This window comes from Rhinopithecus bieti, unplaced genomic scaffold, assembly GCF_001698545.2.
Source record: "Rhinopithecus bieti isolate Rb0 unplaced genomic scaffold, ASM169854v2 scaffold_5191, whole genome shotgun sequence".
Taxonomy (NCBI): domain Eukaryota; kingdom Metazoa; phylum Chordata; class Mammalia; order Primates; family Cercopithecidae; genus Rhinopithecus; species Rhinopithecus bieti.
The window spans coordinates 179,694-201,116 of NW_016804727.1; the positions used below are offsets into that span (position 1 = coordinate 179,694).

General features: G+C 35.0%; 1 protein-coding gene across 1 annotated transcript in view; it reads left to right on the forward strand.

Annotated features, from left to right (window-relative positions):
• The window catches only part of CALCR (calcitonin receptor), a 62,047-nt gene that overhangs the window by 2,178 nt on the left and 38,446 nt on the right, over positions 1-21,423 (forward strand). The window contains exons 3-5 of the mRNA XM_017870296.1: positions 4,744-4,856; positions 8,086-8,177; positions 15,926-16,052. Of these exons, the coding sequence (XP_017725785.1) occupies positions 4,744-4,856; positions 8,086-8,177; positions 15,926-16,052 (332 nt within the window). The remainder of the gene's footprint in view (positions 1-4,743; positions 4,857-8,085; positions 8,178-15,925; positions 16,053-21,423) is intronic.

Here is a 21,423-nt window from a genome sequence, read left to right on the forward strand (position 1 = left end):
CTAAAACTCTGTGAATAGTTTTATTTAAATGTGAGTTTTAAACATTTTTCAATTGTCTTACTGAAAAGGGGGTAGAAATCTTAATTATGAAGGAGATCCAGATGCTGAAACTAAATGGATTAGCTATGGGCACAACATATAGGTTGTTAATGGGTGAAATTTGTTCCTGAGAGTAAAGTGAGCCTGAGCCTACAGGGGTTAAGTGGCTTTAGAATCCCAATTAAAGAAGAAAAATGAATCTACCCCTGAAACAGTGTTTGAAAATGCTTTTGTGCTTCCTTCAAGAGTAAAAGATATCTAATTTGTCCCTGAAAACAAAATTTCACCTCAGTAAGGCAGAGATAATGGAAGTGGGATTGCAGAGAACCTCTTTTAAAACCAGTGCAGGCTAGCCACTTCTGGGAATTCCCATTGTGATGGAAAAGTTGGGATGTGAAGAAAGAAAGGCTTTGTGCTGTGCCCTAAATCGGCTACATTCCTGGAATCTCTAACTAAATGCTATTTGATGATACTCCTTCAGGACCTTATTGACTCTTCCCAGTGAATGATGCTTCATTAATCTTTATTTCACAACTACATTAGAAGTAACTTGATTGGCACAAAGAGCTGTTGTGCAGTTGAGGACACTAGGCCAGTTCCGAAGTAACAATGCAGCTCTTGCCAAAGTGGATATAAATATTGACTACAAGGCAAAATTTTGATCAACAAATCAGAGATTTCCAGGCATCGATCCATCTTTTCAGCCTGGTTCTTATACAGAAACCTCTCAGCTGCAGGACAAATTCACTTTAAAAGTGTGTCTGAAATATATACATATATTCCAAACTTAAATTATAAACACACACACACACACACACACACACACACACACACACACAACACATTAATGAAATGCCAGAGGTTTCACTTTGGAAAAAGTCCTTGGTAAAAGACAGATAGTGAAAGAACTGTATTGAAATTCAAAAGAGGCTGACATTCTGAAGGAATATGCTGGAATGTAAAAAGCAAAATTTAACAAGGAAGCATTTACAGCCCCACACTTGAAGCCAAACAAACAACTTTAATGGCACAGAGCCAAGATGGTCCAACTATGGTTTGGGACAGTGAATCTCAACCCAGATGCCCTTTCACAAAATGAAAAAAAAAAAAAATGGTGAGCTTTTAAAAAATGCAGATGCCTGACCCTGTCCAGATCAATAGAATTTGAATCTCTAGGGACAGGACCTCAGAATCTGCAAGCAGTTCCCCCATGTGAATCTGGAATGAGAGAAGCACATCGTACTTTTCACAGGTCAGTCCACACATAGAGTATTTTAGAGAGAAATATCAATCATCAAAGCACATGTGGAGAGTCTCCAGGCTGTGAGCAGACAAGCTGTAGGGAGTGAGTAATGGGGGATGTTTGGTTTGTAAAGGGAAGACCCAGAGTAAACATAATCCTTTCTTCAAATATTGAAAGACTCATCAGGTGAAGGAGGACAAATTCTTGATAGTTGTAACAGTTAAAACCAAGAAATGACTTGATCCACACTTAAGTTAAAACAAAACAAAAAATACCGTTTCCTATAGCCTTGTTCATGAGTGGAATGACCTTCTTTAAGAGTAGCATCTCTCTGCATGCAATATATTTTCCCATATCTGGCTACATAACTTAATTGAAACCAAATTATATTCATTTTATTTGAAAAAAAAAAAAAACTGCTTTCGGCAATCTGATAAATATTAAATGTGGCCACTTTTAAAAATCGCAAATAAACTTGGAAGGGTTGGTCATTGACAAATAACATTAGCAAAATAATCGACAAATTTTCAACATCAATTTTTTGTGCTGATCAATGCTAATCCTTTTTCACACGTTGTTAATGTCCAATAGAGATGCTTTAAATAGGGTTTGTCTAGTGGCTATCTCAGTAAATTTACAGTTTTAAGTTTTCTTATTTAACTTTGTAACGGATTTACATGAAGCAGTAATGATTCTAATAGGTTGCTTGAAAACCTCTTTTGCTTGAAAAAATATTTTTTCATACATTTTAAATAAAATTAAACATACAAATAACTCTATAACCTGCAGTTTAAATCCTGCATTTAGTAAAATAATACCTGTTTCAGTCATACAATAAAAAATGATGAATTACACCTAAAACTGCCAAGGAAAAGGATTTTGTACTAGCTCTTAGCAGATTGAGTAACCAAACCTACTAATAGAAAATTGTTTTAAATATTATCAGATCTCAGTGATTTTTCAGCCAAATAAAGTTCTCTTTTTTTCAGTATGTTTTTTCCTTAGCCTTTAAAACAATAGCAATGTTCTTCAAATATTACCATACGATTCTGACTTCCACATCCTGTGCTAAAAAAGAAAATAACCATCTATAAAAGCATTATCTTTAGGTACAGCAATGCTTTGCCTTTGTTAACATAGGAAAATGCGTCAAAAATATTTTCCCTGAGAAATTATCAAAGATTAAAATTTTGTGAAGATTCCAAATACACTTGCAAAATCTCCCTGCATATTATACCAATCTAGGCTTGATATTTGATCTCTCAGACAATAAACACATCACATAGTTGCTTTGAAGAACTAGAGAATATCTGAATAACTGAGATTAAGTTTGGCAAGTACATTCATTTTAATGTTTGCTTGCTCATTATTTCTGTGTTATTTAATTCAACCTGATTTTTTCTTTCAGTTGCTTGGCCAATTCAGAGGTTAGAATTTAAATATTATCTTGAGCCAACAACATTATCTAAAATTCTTTAGGTCACTGGAATGGAATATAGACAACCTTGATCATTTATGAGATTTCACCTTCTAGAGTCCCAGTACCAAATTAAAATATTGTTGACCAGTATTATAATACAAAAGCGAGGTTTTTTTTTAGACAATCCAGCTTAATTCTAATTTTAGTTAAGTGCCACTTTAGTTGTTTGCTAACAATATACTAGTTTTACAGTGTGCTTATCGTGCTAATAATAATGTCTTGATAAATAGTATCTCACCATTCTGACCACTCTTTACTCCCAATAAATATTGTTGTGATTTCCCAGCCTCATGCACTTAACCCAGAATCTCAGATACATACTCAGTTAATAATTTAAGCAACATACAGAACAAAGAAGTTTTCTTATTTATTTCTGAGATAGAGCACTTGATGTAGGGTCTGGTATATGGTAAGTTATCAAATATTATTTTAAAAAATTATGAAAGTTGCTATCATGGCCTAATATTTTAGTATGAATTTCAGTAAAGATATTATGAGTCATCCCCATGAGAACTTATTATTTCTATCAAATTTGGAACTTTACTTTGTACTGATACATATACACTGGCTAAAAAATTAAAATTTAAAAAGCACCAAGGCTTTATCATATTGTAACCAGCACTGAATATATCACACAAAAATAATTGAAAAAATAATAAGCCTGATGGGAACCAGCAGACACCACAAAGCAAGCACTTGGAAGGTTCTTTCTCAGGGTCCAAACAAAATCTTCTTGTCCTTTTCTTCTGAAATATTTTAGTGTAAGCAGAACTCTTAACCTCAGTGAGCAACCCCAGAATCATTGACCTGCTGGTTGGAGGGACAGTAGGATGCCAGGCTTTCCCCCTCTTTGCTAAAGAAAAAAAAAAAAAAGTGGGGGGCCAAACCAGTGTTATCTTTTATTTCTATGCCAAATCCAATTTCCAGGTGCCATTTACATCGTCTTATTTTCTCACCTACATCTGCATCTTAACAATTAGGGCTTGCCTGTTTTGCTTCCTCTGATAAGTTGGCACATTGCCACAGAAATAAGAGGCTTAATTAGTGCTTAATAGCTCTGCAATAGATTGGAATGAAGTAGACTCAGATTTGATGCCTGACCTTACTAGATGCTAGTTATGGAAGGGAAATTTACTTATATATAAAATGGGAAGAACAATATTCACTTCAAAGACTCATTATTAACGTTAAAGAAGATAATTATGCAAAGTGCTGAGCGGTGCCTGCCCCCCCCATAGCGAAGGTGGAGATCTTTAATATGTCAGTCCAGCTGAGTTAGGAATTTCATTAACTAGCATCTATGAGATACTTTAAAAAGTAAACAGTAAAGGGTAAAGCCTGGATCCCTATATATTTTCTGTGGGATGAAGAGAGATGATTCAAATGAAATATCTTGAGAGGCAGAAAAATGACCTCTTGATATATCCCTTAGTTTTGGACTTCTTTGTTCTATTGGATTTAACCATATGGGACTGGGAAGATTTGACCATTTGATCCAAAAATTACTGTTTCATACAGTTAATCTAATGAAAAAACATTGCAAGTAAATAAAGAAAGGTATGTTCTTGTTCTTCTCCAATAGTTTCCATCTACAATCAAAAGTTTCATGTCTGTTAAAAAATTACAAGGTAGAGTATAGGTAGCACTTTGGAGTCTGACCCATATCCATGTCTTTGGGTCTAAATCCTGGTTCAATCTCAGTGGCTTTTCAAGCCCATGACTCCTCTCACTGTCTGCTTTGAATTTGTAAAACGAAGTTGACAATGCCTACTTCACATGGCTTTGCTACAGTTAAAATGAGACAATGCATATTAATACACTTTGTATAATACATGATTTGTTATAGTCTCTATTGACATATTCACATTCAAGTTCTATAAAGTGATTAATATGTTGGAATGGCTTTTAAGCTTTAATTTATTATTTTTCCTTCTTGGGAATTTGAGATATTAGTGTAATAATTGTTATGTTTCATTAACAGAAAAGGTTACAAAATACTGTGATGAAAACGGCGTTTGGTTTAAACATCCTGAAAACAATCGAACCTGGTCCAACTATACTATGTGCAATGCTTTCACTCCTGAGAAACTGAAGGTAGGTTCTTTTTCACATTTCAGTATTGAGTGAGAATGTCGTTATTTGTACAAGGAAATGGACATATAACTGTAAAATATCTGCTACCAAGAAGCCAACAGATTTTGTGGAAAGAAATCATACGATAACTGGTAAGTTCTAGGAATCTCTAGAGCAGCATTAGAGAAAATGACATTTCACTTCTTGGTTGGCACTCAGAGTCAAGAGTCAATTGAAGTTCCACGAGCATACAGAATCAGTCCATTTATGGCAGGGGGATAAGTGTCCATAGAGCAGATGAACGGATTCCCAATGATGCCAGAAATTAGGCAACATTTCAAGGGACTCTCTAACATCTCACTTTTCCTGGAAGAGTTTCGAAACTACAGATTTTTCCACAAGTCACAAGATAGCATGCTTCCCCCGTGTTGGCCATGACCTTAGTTTTACAATAAGGCACAGAAAGAACTCCTAAAGTGGGGCATCTCCTCAGTCCGCTAATACAGGTATGGCTGCTTAGATTATTTTCAGTGGAAGTTCATTCTTATTTGTTAGTACTTGCATTTTACTGTCTGTTAAATATTTTGAATATTATCTCTGCTTAGAAACATTCATCTAAGCAAATGGTGGGGGAACAGATGCTCTTCCTTCCTCAGATGCATCAAAAATCTGAAAAGTTCACTAAGTCTACAACCAGCCTCCTCACCGCACAGAACTAGAAGTTACAGTTGGTCAATGTTTAGCTGTGCAGGGCATCTCTAAGCAACCCTGCTGACTCTAACATAAACCTATTATTTCCGTCAAAGATAGGCCTGTATACTAAATAATTATTCAGTTGAAAGCTAAAAGCACACTAGTGCTTTTGTTTGTTGTTGAGATGCTTTCAGGGTGTAGAAAAGTTTTCTTTTATTAAAAACAAAACAAATAACAACAAAAACAAACAAGATGAACATATAGCTTAGAAACCAATTGAATAGGAGGGACAACTCATCACAAGCACAGGCTAAGGCACCACAGTCAGTTATCTCTTTACAAATGGTTTAGTCACCCTGAGAATCAGATGCATGTCTACACCCTAATGGAGAGCTGTTAATAAAGTCTGATTAATAAGCTATGTCATGGAGTAGTGAATTTTCTGAATGAGTGTTGATTATGATGTTACAGAAAAAAATTATACTCACATTAACCGAATTGTTGTAAGTGGTGCAAGTCCAAATAATTCTTAGTGTTGTCTTTGGACTTCTCACGTACACTGGCCACATCTGAGAAGGAAATAATTTAAAGAAGAAATGCTCCTCTCTAGGAATCTAGTACAATGTTTAAAATGCTTTCCACAAATCTTCTATATAAATATCGTCACATTAAAATTTGAAGGAACCAACCTAGAATTCATTAAAAAAAAAAAACTCAACCTTGAGAATGACACAAGGATGGCAACTAAATTATGAGTTGTTGATTTAAACTTACGTATTTAGACAACTCTATTTCAGAAGAACAAATGTTTTTAAAAGGAGTATTCTGGAAACAACTGAAAAGAATATGAATTAAGTTATATAAATTTTTCTTAGAAATAAAGTATGCAAAGATTTCTTAAAAGACTGACAGAAGAGGGGGTGCAGATATATATCCAAATTAATTAAGGGGCAAGAGTGTTCTACGTAGTAAACTATTTAGAAGGAAGAACTTTTCTCCTGATATTGTCTACAAGTGAAGTTAGAAAAATAGCTAGAAAATGAATTCCTGGGAGAAAAGATAGGAGGTGAATGTTTGTGTGTGTGTGTGTGTGTGTGTGTGTGTGTGTGTGTATAAGATTCCTAAATCCCTCCCAAGAAAGCTATCTGAAGATTTTATCAGCTCCAATTATAAACCTACTATTCTAACTTTATTAACATTTCCTGTAAGAGTAAAATGTGCTATTAAGAGAGTGGTATCAACAATGAAAATGCCCCCAAAATATGGAATGCCTGGTCAAATGATGCAACAGGCACAACTTAGGAGAAGCTAATTAGTCCATTTTGAAATTCTAAGGCCTAGAAAAGGAATGTTCATTTCAGGACAGCAATAATGCCCATAACCAAGAAAGGGCTCTGAACAGTTTGGGTGCATTTTAGCTGAATTAGTGCTTCAATCCCAGACTCTTCCTAAGGAAATTGACAAAAGTCAAAATATTCAAGGCTATACAAATCCCACATTTATTCCAGGAAATCAAAGAACTTCATAGACGTTATTCATTCTATCTACACTACATTTGCATTCATACCAAGACCCAACAAACTGTGGAAGGAACTTAAGACCAAAAGTCAAGAGATTAAGGTACAACTACAAAATAATGTACAAATTATGCTCCACCAAGAAAAACAAGTGAAAACAAAATCCCTAGTTACAATAGATTCAAGTCTACTTCAATTACAGTTGATGAAATTGGCTAAATAGTACAAAATGCAAAAGCTAGTGTCAAAATAGAGTGAATGAGAGAGAGAGAGACCAGAAACATAGAAACAGACAAAGAGAAACAGAGAGACAGAGAAGACAGAGAGAGAGATGGGTGACTAGATCAATCGCTGTTTTCTCTGTGATAAAATTATAAGGAAAGGAAAGATTGTGATGACTAGGAAAAAAAAGATGCTATGACATTATACATTTCATGAGAAGGACATTCTTCCAAGTCAACATAACATTATGGGAGAATAAATAAAATTAACCATGATTATGAAAAAAAAAGAATTATCAAATGGCTGCCAAGGGGAAAGTTTGCAGCTCTAACCAACTAAATACTAATGATATCATTTTAAACAAAGGCACAGCAACCCGCCACCATACTCTTCGCACCCTCTGTATATGCTGAAAGTCAGGAGAGCTTGGAAAGTTGATTGCTATTTTGCCAGGTCTGTGGTATAGAATTAAGTATCCACTGTCTAAAAGATTCCAGAAGTTTAAAAGTACCAAGATTGCTTACTGGGCTTAGGGATGATAATTTTTAATGAATTTAAAGCTACTTCTGAAATATATTTTTGAATGAGGAACTTCATCTCAAGGAACTTTATTCTTTGAAAATGACAATTTATTTTCATACCATGAGTAAAGATAAAAATAATTTCATTGTCTGAAATATTTGTTATAATTGTAGCAGTTTTTTAAAGGGAGGAAAACATTTGTTGATTTAAATATGTTTAGAAAAATAAATGATTTTCTCTCTGATGAATCATTCATTCATTTTGTGTTTGTTTGTTTTTACTTTTTGTTGTTCCAGAATGCATATGTTCTGTACTATTTGGCTATCGTGGGTCATTCTTTGTCAATTTTCACCTTAGTGATTTCCCTGGGGATTTTCGTGTTTTTCAAGTAAGTACACTTACAGCATCTGCTCTTTATTTCCTCCTTTAAGTTATTGAAATAAATGGTGAATTCTGCAAGAGTGGAGTTGTGGAAGGGTCTTCAGCAAATTACAAGCAACATGCAACGTTAGGAGTCATGAAGTAGCAAGAAAAATGAAATGAATTTAAATATGCTTTTAATCCTATCTTTGAGGAGAAGGGGGTAAATTTATATCATTTTCAAAAGCGCTATGCCTTGAGGCCTCCCAAAGTAAGACAGTCCTGTGAGCCCATAAGTACACTGTTGTAACATGGTAAAGGTTCCATTCACCATGGGTAAGTTACCATTAAGGGTAGAGGAGAGGATTCTCCATCTTCTTTTACTCCCACTCTAATTTTTGGCGACCATAGCCACAAATCCACATATACCCTGCCTAATTATTTTTTGCTAGCATATGTAAGACTAAGGAATAAACAAGCACATCAGAGCATGTTTCTACAAAACCCAATTTAATAATGCTTGTCTTTAGGTTTTATGGTGCACAATTATACTAGAAAGCAAAATATGAGAAAACGCACAAGGAAAACTTGAATACTTTAAATTATCTTGTCATCTTACATGAATATAAAATAGGATCTTTACAGATAATGGTACATTTAAGTTAGAAACTGTTATGTATGCTTTCATCACAACAAACCTTAGTGAAAACAAAGCACTCATAACATTGTCCTAGGCTGGCTTTCTGAAGTATATTCTCAAATGTAGATTCAAAGTAAGACACATGTGTATTTTTTTCTAGACACACCATGGTTCAGTAAATATGTTAGAAACTGAAGTAAATTAGATAAAAATGAAATAATACATGTAAGGTACCTGGATTCATGTCTGACACATAAGTGAAATATGTGTTTGATATCATTATTATTATTATTGGTAGTAATAATAGTCATGATAGTATCATAGAAATCATAAAGAAAAGCCCTTTTGCAGACTCAGATGACAAACAATCATCCACACTTAAAAAATGTGGTATGTGATTAAATGTACAGTGATTCACATATAGAATGAGGGGGGAAGAAGAATATATATGTATTTATCACCCCTGAACTATATACTTAAAATGGCAAAAATGGTAAATTATACGTCTACACTTTACCTCAAAAAATAAATTTAAAACATAGAATAATAGAATCTTAATTTGATTTTTGTTAAAACATCATCAGGATAGTACTAAGGAAAATTAAACCAAGGGGAGAATAATCACCTGTGAATATATTCTTAGTACAATTACTATTTTTTCCTTCATCATTTTTCAATCTTTGTCTGTATCTTAGTCAAGATTCTTATATTGACTAAGCAATAGAAGTGAATAGTAATTTTTAACTGGATAGCAAATGATAACATAAGCAAACAGACAATGAGCTCCTTCCATAAGTGGTTTAACAGGAGAAAGACTGATAAACAAAGCAAAACGACATGAATTACTAATTACTCAAATTAGAATAGAAGAATATTTTCGATGATGATCAGAATACAGTATTCACACAACATGATTAATCTTGGAATGTCTTCATTTTTCAATTGCACTTCATTATGGCAAATAAACATATCATCATGGTTCTCAAACAAATTTTATTTTAAAATATGCCACTAAAGCATATTTTTTAAGTTTTTTAAATGTAATCATAAAAAAATTGAAAGAAAAATTTCCCAAATTTGTAATCATGCAACTAATTGTAGTTAGGACTTTAAAGGTAATAATGTCAAAGGCATTATAGATCTTAATTCCTTTTTTCTCCAGTAACTTAAATAAGTGAGGAGATGTGAAAGCCAAATCAGTAAATAAATTAAGAATTTTTTTTCAATGATCATTTCTATATTAAGCTACTGAAGATGGGTGTGTTAAAGTGCAGCACATGGGCAAAGTAGAATATTTCTCAACTCCAGTTAGTCCCAAAGCAAAATGATTCTGATCAAACCCTTGAGAGAATGTGAGGACAGATTGTCTAGAAAGCACCCAACTTTGCCCTACTGTCTCTCAGTTCTAAGAACCAACTAAACAGCAACTTAAATCTGAGGAAGAAAAACAAGTCTTATTGATGTATCATCTGAGCCTAATAATGAGAAGAAATGAACTGAAATAGCTGGTTCTTCAGAGCAGACACAACAAGAAACAAATGACATACCAAAAACACATATGTTGAGATGCCAAATATTCAAACCAAAAAAAGCTATATAAAATTTTATACTTGTTTTCAACCATATCTTAAACCTTACCCAAACTAAAATATAAAGGGCTTCTGTTTTCTTAAAATTTAAGTTCGATCCTGACCCTTTAATGTTTTTTATATTTGAATTTCAGAAACATTAAAAGTGATTGTGGAAGTAGAAAATAATACTGATGTATCACTGGAATTTATTTGTGAATTAGCAAACTTTTTCCAGAATTTATTTTCAAATACTCTACATCATCTTTAAGATCTTCACTGCACATTACAATAGAAAGTTTTATAATTTATGCACTTAAATGGCATCATCTGTGTGCAACCTGAGCAAAAAAATATCATCACTCCCTTGCTTAATTCTATATTCCCAGGGTTAAGTAATTTTGCAGACTCCAAACAGTTTTATAAAACTTTCAGGAAACCAGAGTGAAAAGTTACCCAGCTCCAATTCTAAGAGCTGATGCCCCATTCATAATCATTCCATTGAAATCTCACTGTAAAGCCCTCAGAACTTCTCAAATGTACCTTATAAAAAGGAGGAACCCTGCAGCTGTCCTCCTGAAATGAGCAGGCCTAGGAGGCCTGCAGAGAAATTTAAAGTCACTGACCATACAAGAGGCTTTGGAACTGCCAATACCTCACTAAAATCTTGGGATATTACTCAGAATTAGTTTATTAAAGTATGCCTTTAATCTTAATGTAATTTTATTCTGAGCATGCAGGGGAAGGTAAAAGGCAGAACTATGTAAACTTAAAGCAAATAGAAATCATGCTCCTTGTGCTGTTGGAAAATTAATGTATAAATGTATATAAAGTCTTCATTTTAATAGAAGAAAATTGATCTTCTATACCTTCTTCCTAGAGAAAATGTAGAAAAAACGGTTTCTCAGGTTTAATTCATAGAAAAGTCAGCATTAAAAATCTTAACTGTTCAAAAGTTTAAATAATATTCAAGATGATATGCAGGTCATTTCTGGTACACCAGTTAAAGATAGAAGACAGCATTATTAGGATGGTATTTAGTTTAAAATCTTCACAGAAAAATTTGGAATGATAATATGGAAAGGGATTAAATATAAACATCAAATTAATTCAGCAAGATCTCTTACTGCTAGATTCCAATAGTAAGTGTCAACAAGAGAGCTAAAATGACGATGCCCTTAGGGAAGACTGGTTTGGGAAAGACACATAAATGGACATTTATTTGAGATTGGTTCTTGACCATTTTCAGCAAATTTCCAATAAATTCACTTACCCTTAAATTTCAATTACAATTTCTCAATTTGCTTTTCTGTGGAATAATCCTAAATATGTAAGCCTCTCATTGTATTACCTCATGAAAAGCATAACAGACCATTCATTAGCATTTATTTTGACTGATTGTTATCCATGTCTTTCTGATTGGTATTTTAAATATTATTCTTGCCTGAAAGTTGATAGAAATATAGTTTGGAAAACAGGCAGTCTCTTCATTTTATTGTCTACATTACATTACATTGGCCACATTGACCAAAAGCATATATAGGTAATCATGGGGTCAACAAAATGACTTCCAGTGGGACATACTGAGGGAAGACTGATTCCTCTACTACTTACTATTCTCTTTGTTCTATGTCACCTCTACATATTGGGTGGGTATATGAATCTTTATCTTGTGTAGTATTCACCATTATACATCTCTGGCTGCCTTCCTGTTGCTCCGAGGAAACCATGAAATCAATGGTATCAAAAATGGCCTCCTTTCTTCCAACTCACCACTGGCATGACAGACACCAAAGATAACTGTTGATCATACCATGGCATATTCTTCACCCATAGAATAGTGATAATAGGAAAAGCAAGAATTTTGATTGAAAGAGAATTTATTAACGATAAGGATTTCGTGCTAAATCAAAAGGCATAAAGTCTCTTGTCAAATAGTGAAGATATATAATATATTGTATTTGAATTTTCCCAGGAGTTTTAATGCAATCCACTTCACTTCATTTTCTCTTTTCTTTTCAGTTCACATGTTATCATGAATAACATATGATCCTTACGTAAATGAAAATGAAAAGTTACACTAGAAGATATGACTTGGGCTTGTACCAATTACAGAAATTATCCCTAATTCATATTTTCCCATGCACCAGGAACTTCACAACTTTTACTTTTTTGCTACTTTCTTCGTTTGCTTTGAATGTGACTATAATCACACGGTCTTATATATGAGATATATAAGAGAAAATACTGCTGTTCCTTACCCTGTGATAGCAAACTGATTTACACAATCGACAAAACTCAAGACCAATATCAAATGCCATCTCATACAACTACAAGCTCCCAAAAAGTACACACTCACACACACATAGGGTACTAATAGCTTGAAACAAATGTGAAAGATTTACACCAGATAAACTATAACCATGAAAATGACTTTTTGCTTTAGCCTTAAAATGTGACATCTTGAGATTCATACTCAAGTAAATCATTATCTCTTCACATTTGAATGACACCTTGATTGGTAGATTATGTTGTAGAAGTAGATTATGTTGTCTCAACCTCCTACTACTGGAGAATTTGTGGTACTTATGGTTTCCCGTCACTCAAATAATAAGCAATGTTCTGTCCATCTACATGTCTGGATTTTTTTAATCAAGGGAATAGAATATAGTAAGTGTCAAATTGGTGCTATTTCTACCTAAGACATCTCAGATCTGACAAAAAAATGTTGTCAGCTTCTCTCATGTTCATTTAAGTGACATACTTGTACTGAGGATTTTTAATGTTAAGTTCAATTAATTCTCTCTAGCATCCCACACCTCTTCTTCAGAACAATTATCACAATAAAAGTAAATAAAAAATGGCATAGTATATAAGGGCCCTAAAGGCAAGAGTGCCTGTTTGTCCTCCATTATATTCCTGATATCTACCAGGTCTGGATCATAATGAGTGGACAATCACATATTTTAAATTATTGAATTAATTTTGAAAAATTTGCAGTACCTTCGACTCACTTCAAAAGATGACTGTAAATGTTGTCAAGTTAGTATCATAAAATTTTAAAACTCAATGAGCAAAATTATATTAAAACTTTCAAAAAACAGAAACTCACGTATTAGTCATACTTCTCCTTTGGAGACTAGCAGTTTATCTAGTTATAAACTATCATTTTCTCTGTGTTTCCAATGAAAAAAATGTATGCTTTTATATAGAGAGATACAGTACTCTTTATATATACTGTATGTATCTATATACAATATACTGTTTGTATGTATATATGCTGTATGATATATTTATTTTTAACTAGTGTTGAACAACAGGATAATGTTCCATATTAGCTAGTTAATATGAAACTGAAGAATCTGGCAAATGTTCAGTATGGTATGAAGTATAAAGTAGGAAATCATGTAGCATTTAATGTAATTCATTGGTGTACTAGAAAATTGCTTAGTGGTCACAGCTCAAAACAGAACATATTTCTTAAATATATTTTTAAATTTAAACAAAATGAGGATTAAGCCCAATGATGTGTCAGACAGTGTTCTAGGTGTATAAAATAAATTCCTTTAGCACTTTCATTTTAGTGGGAGGAAAGGAGAGAATAACAGGCAATAAATAAACATATACTATGTCAGGAGGTGATAAGTGTTAAGAAGAAAAGTAAAGCAGGCACACAAGAGAGTAAGCTGGAGGTGGAGGAATATTTTATTCAGGGTGGCTTGGGTTTATACAGGAGAATGAAGTTAATGAAGTCATTTAAGCTAATGTACAACAGCAGATTATTGAGCTCTCCCCAGTCAAAAGAAAACCAGGCGTAAGAATACCATCGCTGTATGATACATTCATTCATACTCCTTACGTCTAAATAATGTCAATTATCATTGGCCTAAGCCAGGTTGAATTAAACAATGAATTCCATAATTAACCGCCAGTGAGAATTATAAATTGCTCTTGTGACTATGAAAGATGGCAGGTCACAGATTCGACTGTGCTGATTGCAGCAGTCACAAGATGGAAGTTTATGCAGTATAAACGAGCATGAGGTTTCACATAAGTAATATTTTTGTTTAAATTTAAATTTGTAACCTACCTTTAGTGCTTTATAAAACCAGTTGGGTTTGATTTATTTAACAGACTTCCGCACTGCTGAATAGAGTAGTCCATAGAAGTGTGAGTGTAAGAGAAAGCTCTTTTCTAAATCCTGTCTTTATCAGAGCCTGCCTTATGGATGTAAATTCTACATCCTATCCCTGTTCAACAAGTTAAATTCTTAAAAATATTATTTATTAATGAGTTATTGTTTATCCTTCCCAAAAAGTTAAAACTGTAGCTATCATAGTTAAAATATGCTCTAACAGCTGCCTTTATTACTTAAGTTTGCTTTTGCTACGGATAATTGACAACTATTTTCCTTTGAATTGGAAATATAGGAAGGCATTATAAGTAAACCCAGACCATTTTGTATTTCATTTTCCTCAGAATTTCCTTTTCAAAATTCTTCATTTCTAACTTTATTCCATGAAGATATTTTTAGGAATAGTTAGTGTTATGAGTCATTGGCATCATTAACTGCATGTTTTAAGCTTTCACATGGCAAATGACGTTATGCTAATATTTTTTGCCTTATCAGATATGATAAATGTAAGATTTTCATTTGTCTAGAATAATCACTGCAATTCTGTTATAGTCATGATGTAGGCTCTCTCTATTACATCAAAAACTGAAAATAGGATATTCAAATTAATGTTTGTTTATGTGAACATTCACACCAACACATATGTACAAGTTGATGAACTGGAGGAGAAAAAAATAAAAGCCCAACAAATTGCTTAATACCCAAAAGGTGGGGAATGACTCTGCCAAGAAACAGCAGCACTTAGATAGCTCTCATTGGATCCAAATCACAATATGCCTCATAATGACATTTCATTTGCACCTATTAAGAATTCTCTGCCTGTGTCTGAGCTCCACCATCAGGAGGGTTGGAAAAGAGGAACTACAGTGATAATTCTAGTTGGAATATAAGATATAAGAAGATAGTAACAGAAATAATGGAAGAGGAGGATGCCAGGAGATGTGAAGTATGTGTATACAGTGACTCAAGGACATAGATTCGGTACCTTGTCACAGGCAACCTTGGTTCTCACTTCATGCTCTGTGACCCCAGTGGCCACATATTTTCTTCCTGGCTGCAACAATGAACAGTAGGCTTTTCATTTGAAGCACACTGCAAACCCTAATAGTTTCTAATCTAAGAGTCCTTCTGCTAACTAATTTTACAACATTTGTTATAATTAAAAGAGATTTTATCACCCACTCTTTCAGTTATTGTATGAAGTCACCGTGAGGACTAAAAACTATGAGCTGCTATGATTGGAAAAGTGTTTTTTAAAATCAGGCAGAAAAGTAGTAATAAATCTGAAAAAGGAGACCAGCCTTACTTTTTTCTATATGTTCTTTCATCTTTTTTTTTTTAAAGAAAATATGAAAAATATTACCAAAATGTTTTTTTCCAGGTACTCTAACATTTTGGCACTGGTCAATGCTTTATGTTACTTTTTCTTCCAGGAGCCTTGGCTGCCAAAGGGTAACCCTGCACAAGAACATGTTTCTTACTTATATTCTGAATTCTATGATTATCATCATCCACCTGGTTGAAGTAGTACCCAACGGAGAGCTCGTGCGAAGGGACCCGGTAAGTAATGCATAGTTTTGTTTTTACTTTTATTTTAAAGGATATAGTACCTGTAAATAGTGAACACGGTGTTCATGTTGGACTTAAACAGCTGTTTACATATGTGATCATATTTACTTCCACAGTCGAGTTTTGCATTTTGTGAGGCATGTCATTTCTATGTAGTTTCTGGAAGAAATTATTACAAGCTATAGTAAAGAACTGAAAATAATTGAATCATAAGCAGATAAGAATCATACAACAAACCATAATTTTTTTTTTTTTTTTTTTTTTAGACAGAGTCTCTCTCTGTCATCCAGGCTGGAGTGCAGTGGTGGGATCTTGGCTCACTGCAAACTCTGCCTCTCGGGTTCAAGCAATTCTTCTGCCTCAGCCTCCTGAGTAGCTGGGATTACAGGCATGCGACACCATGCCGGCTAATTTTTTTGTATTTTTAGTAGAGACGGGGTTTCACCATATTGGCCAGGCTGGTCTTGAACTCCTGACCTCGTGATCTGCCTGCCTTGGCCTCCCAAAGTGCTGGGATTACAGGCATGAGCCACTGTACCCAACCCAAACCATGCATTACTAAGACTGACCAATAATTTATTAACATCTATGACAAATGTATTGAGCACGTCTTGTGAACATAGATGATACTAGGTACACTCAGGCAGTGCTTCCTAGTGATCCTAGTGTGCCACAAGTGGTTACAGGTGTGCCTAGATATTGATCCCTCTTCATTCTGATGCTAAGCTGGGCTTGGCCCAGTCATCTCCACTATGAGTAGCTATTCCCTTATGCTAATGAACCATACAAATATGATCACGTTTTGTGTCATTATGCTTTGAAAAAGGTTTATAATGACACAGGAAATCCAAAAGTTAGGGCAATAGGACATAACATCTCTGAAACTCATGCCCACATGCACAATTGCAACAAGCAGATATGGTGACTGTCCTCTTTCTATTTGAGTACTACAGAGAACAGGAGAGCTGAAATCATTTAGCTCCATTACTCAGAACCATTCTGGATTTCTTCTACCAGAATTGTCCTGAGAGTTGTTCAGAATAACCCGTATTTGTCATCAGTCTTCTCTCTTTATACCCAAGATAGTGTTTTTCACAGTGATTTCCAATCCTGGCTGCACTTCAGAATCAACGGAGGAGATTTCATAAATATGAAATAGCTACTGTCCCCGTGATACTAGAGAGTCAGTAGGTATGAGGTGGAGCCGAGGAATATACCCTGGATATTTCTTCTGTGCTGCCAAGTTTGGAAATCATCAGCCAACTACTGAATGAAGCAAATAAACTGTCAGGGGAGGACAGAGGAGGAGCACCTTGAGGCTCTGCTTTTTCATTGATATCAGTCCCTGGTATTACAAACTAACAAAAATCAGAACTAAAAGGGATTTTGGAGGTTATTTATCCCTGACTCCTCATTTTACAGATCAGAAACTTGATGACAAAAAGGCAAAGCGATTTTCCTCAAATCATATAACTGATTGGAGCGGGGAGCAGGCACTCAAATTAAGGTCTCCTTGCTCTCAGTTTTTGTTCTTTCCTTTGCATTATCAGATGTATCTCTGTAAATCAGTGAGGGCTCATTTATACCAAACTGCTTGATTAGGTTTCCAAATATGCCAGATTAATTTTTTAAAAATCAAATCACTTTGGTGCTGTGATACCAAGTAACCATTTACTTTACAGAAATTTTTATTTATCAATCCAGTGTTTAAATAATTTACAATTACAGCTTCTATTATTTAATAGTTATTTTGCTCTCAGTAAATATTTTCATCCCAAAAAATCTCCAAGTGCTTCTCTGCTGTCTCCTTTGCAAACCTGCTTTCCTTAATTTTAACAAGTATTTTCCTTACTTGTTAATGGACTGCACTTTAATTGAATGATTCAAAACAGTTTAATGATGTAACTGTTTATTAGATTGAGTATGAAATTACCAATATTTGATAATTTTTGTTCTGCAAAATTGATGAACCCATATGTTTTATCCTAATGCAAATGTGGAGACAATACGCTGGAATCTAGTGACAGTGGGGACTATTACCACCCCAGGTCTGAATGGACAAGTGGAGGGAAAGGTATATGAACCCGAAGACAGAGAGGTGGTGTGGTAAAGGAGGCCCTACGGAAACTGAGGACTTCTGTCTTAGGACACAGCCAGCCTGTGGCAACCCCACAAAAGGAAGTGGAGAAATAAATATCCCTTGTTCACTCACTCTCATCTTCCAGTCTCTACTGAGGGTCCCCATAGCTGAGCTCAACCAGAAACCAGAGGGCAAGGCAGCCCTGTTGGAGATGTACAGATTTATTTCTGTGGGCCCAGGGTAGTGGGAGCAGGATAGAAAGTGCATCTGGAAGCACAAATAGAAGCTATCTAGCTCGCAGTGAAGGGCCAAGGGATATTTTCATTTTTGTTTCTCTGCTTAACTGTGTTATGCAAGCATCTGTAGATAGCCTCATCTTTCAAAACTGGCATTTGACAATTCTGCCAACCCAATAACTAAAATGTGTGAAATCTGCCCAGAGCATGCATCCTGTGTAACAGTGGCATGGCATGGGAAAGCAGCTTAATTTGGCTTCTAATGGCTCCACAGTGTTAATAATTTTTGCAGTATGAATATATGCAGAGAGACATTATAATCTATCTTTTAAAACCATGGCATCTGTTATCAGAGACAAAGTCCCATCTTACCTGCAGAATAATGTGACCAAATGTCTTTATCTTGATGAGTTTTCCTTTTTAATGTCAATTGATTTAATCTATGCAATATCCCAGCAACGGGTGGAATTATCCCCATTTTTAAAGCTGGGGAAACTGAGGCTCAGTGAGAGCAAGTGTCCTCCGAACCATGAGTACTTAAAGATGGGTTTCAAACCCAGCCCTATCTCACACAGGAGCCAAACTCTCTCTTCTTTACCACTTGGTGCTCTTGATTGTCTTTATTTATTGCCCTAGAAAGATGTCTTCTTAATGAAATGGGCTCAGCCATTCCAAAGTGATGGCTGCCCGTAACCAGACATGCCCGCCACAGTTAATTAGGGAAGCTGACCCCCACTGAGATGAAAACAGAGATAGAAGCAATTAACTAAGAATCTCTCTGCAGAGAACAGTCACATTGTGGCTCTCCATTTCCCATTAAGAGTGGAAACTGTAGGAAAGTTACTCTCTGTAGGGAGTAGGCCAAGAAATGAGGCTTCAGTTTTTGAATAATCAACTACATTGATCTGAGAGCATGCTCAGTCACATTGCTAAGTATCATAAATTCTTGAATAGACTCTTTCTCCTCTTCTTTTGGGAGTCTCACACCCATGTCTCCCTGTCTCTCACCTATAAATGTAAAAGGGACTTCTTATCCACTGCGAGATCTTGTTCAGCCTATCTTCCTGTAATAGTCAAAATTCAGGATTTTTCTGAGTTTGCTACTGAATTATAGAAACCATGTAGCTTTATGCATCAAATGAGAATAATAAAAACTGCTCTACTCACTTCCCAGTGGTTGTCCTGGAGCCCAAAGAAGCATAAAGCTTTTCAAAACCCCCAAGGGCCTAATATTGCAAGTGATTGCTCACAAGGTTGCTGTCAACTCTCGCCTTATGACTAACTCCCTAGGTCTCTGTCCTTGACTTTTCCAACAAATCTCTTACTCTATTAATTGCTCTTGGCAGTCTCATTCATTGCCATTGCTAGGTGTTTCCACTTTCATAGGCCTTTTAGGGGTGGACCTGCCCAGGGGTTCTGCCAGCCACAGCACATAGGCTGTCCCCCAGCCACCACTAAGTCAAACCACGTATGCCCTGCAGCTCCTCTGTTGTCTAGTAACCTTTAATAAACCCCATAAGCAGGTGTCTAGGGACCTGGCTCTGCCACTATGCACCTGATTTCCTAGGAGAATATGAGTGTGAGTTTCAGGAAGCCAGAGAAATTAACAGGAAACTTTCTTCTGGGTATGGAGGAGTGAGATTGATTCACCCAAACACATTAGGCATTCTTAAAGTAAGTTTGAAAGAAAGGAAAGTAGCTTATCTTTATGGCATGAGTAGCACCTGGTTCTTCCAATCAGTGTATTTTAACCTAACTTGATGTTTTAGCTATGCAAGAACGAACTTCCTAAGAAAAAATGATAAAACATTTTAAAAGTAGAATTTTATCCAATCAGTCAAGTACTTATTGACCACCAAAAATGTAATCCCTCGCAATGAGCCAAGTCTTACTTGGAAATAGCTTTGTGAGTTTTGCAACCACACATATGGGGTTTGGTCACATTTTTATCTATTTCAAACTGTAATTTTTCCACAGAAAACAAAGAGGCAAAAAATTTGGACATTTTTCTCTATATGCCTAAAAGAGTCCATTTCCCTCTGAAGTTAGACAAAATGAAAACAAGCCACCAATAACAAGCCACTTACAATGATCAATGGGACAGTATCATATGTGAGAACACACTGTGCCTCTTGCATATTTTCAAATGTCTGTTTCTTCCGTAAGAGAAAATTTGGAAACATATGTCCCTCCTCAAATACATATAAATAGCATAGACTAAAACAAAATAACTACAATGACAAAACTTAATTCATGTCTGTAAATTGTGAAGCATACACTTCGCCCAGAGGAAATAAATTAGGCTATTTGTTTTTAGTACTTTCTCAGTGTTAAAATAACACAGTCATTGTTTTCCAATGAGAGTGCTGTTAGATCTCTTATCTAACCCTCCCTATACAAGCAACATAGGGTTGCTGTCTCTAGGCATGGGAAAGTCAGTTTAAGAAAGGGAAGGAAATAATTCTCAAGGAGACATGTTTTATACATTGTTCATCCTTAAAACTGGTTATGTGCCACCACCAAGAGAGACACACATGGTGAAATTTGTATTGTATTTCACCTTGAAAATGCATATTCTGCCATAAATGCATTCATAGAAGTCCAATTTCTTGAGTATCTTTTCCCATCCAAAAGATTATTAAAGTAGATTACAGTTGAAACTGTAAATTCAGGTATCATGAAAGCAGTTTTCCCCATTGTAATAGATTTTGTTATAAAGGGGACAAACAAGAACTAGAAAAGATTTTACTGCTATTTTCAAGACCCATCTTTTCTAGGAATAGAATTCTTCACTTCCAAAGATACAGGCAAAAGAGTATCCAAAGGCTGAGAATTATGTCATGAACATTACTAAGTCACGTGCAGAATCATATATTTAAAATTACTTGAAAAAAATTATTTTAAATACTGTTTTTTTCTTGAAAACCTGACACTCCAGAATACATTAGATTAAGGTCCTCCCTAGCCAAGAATAGAAGAGACAAGGAAAAGAAGAAGGAGAAGGAGAAGGAGAAGGAGAAGGAGAGGAGGAGGAGGAGGAGGAGGA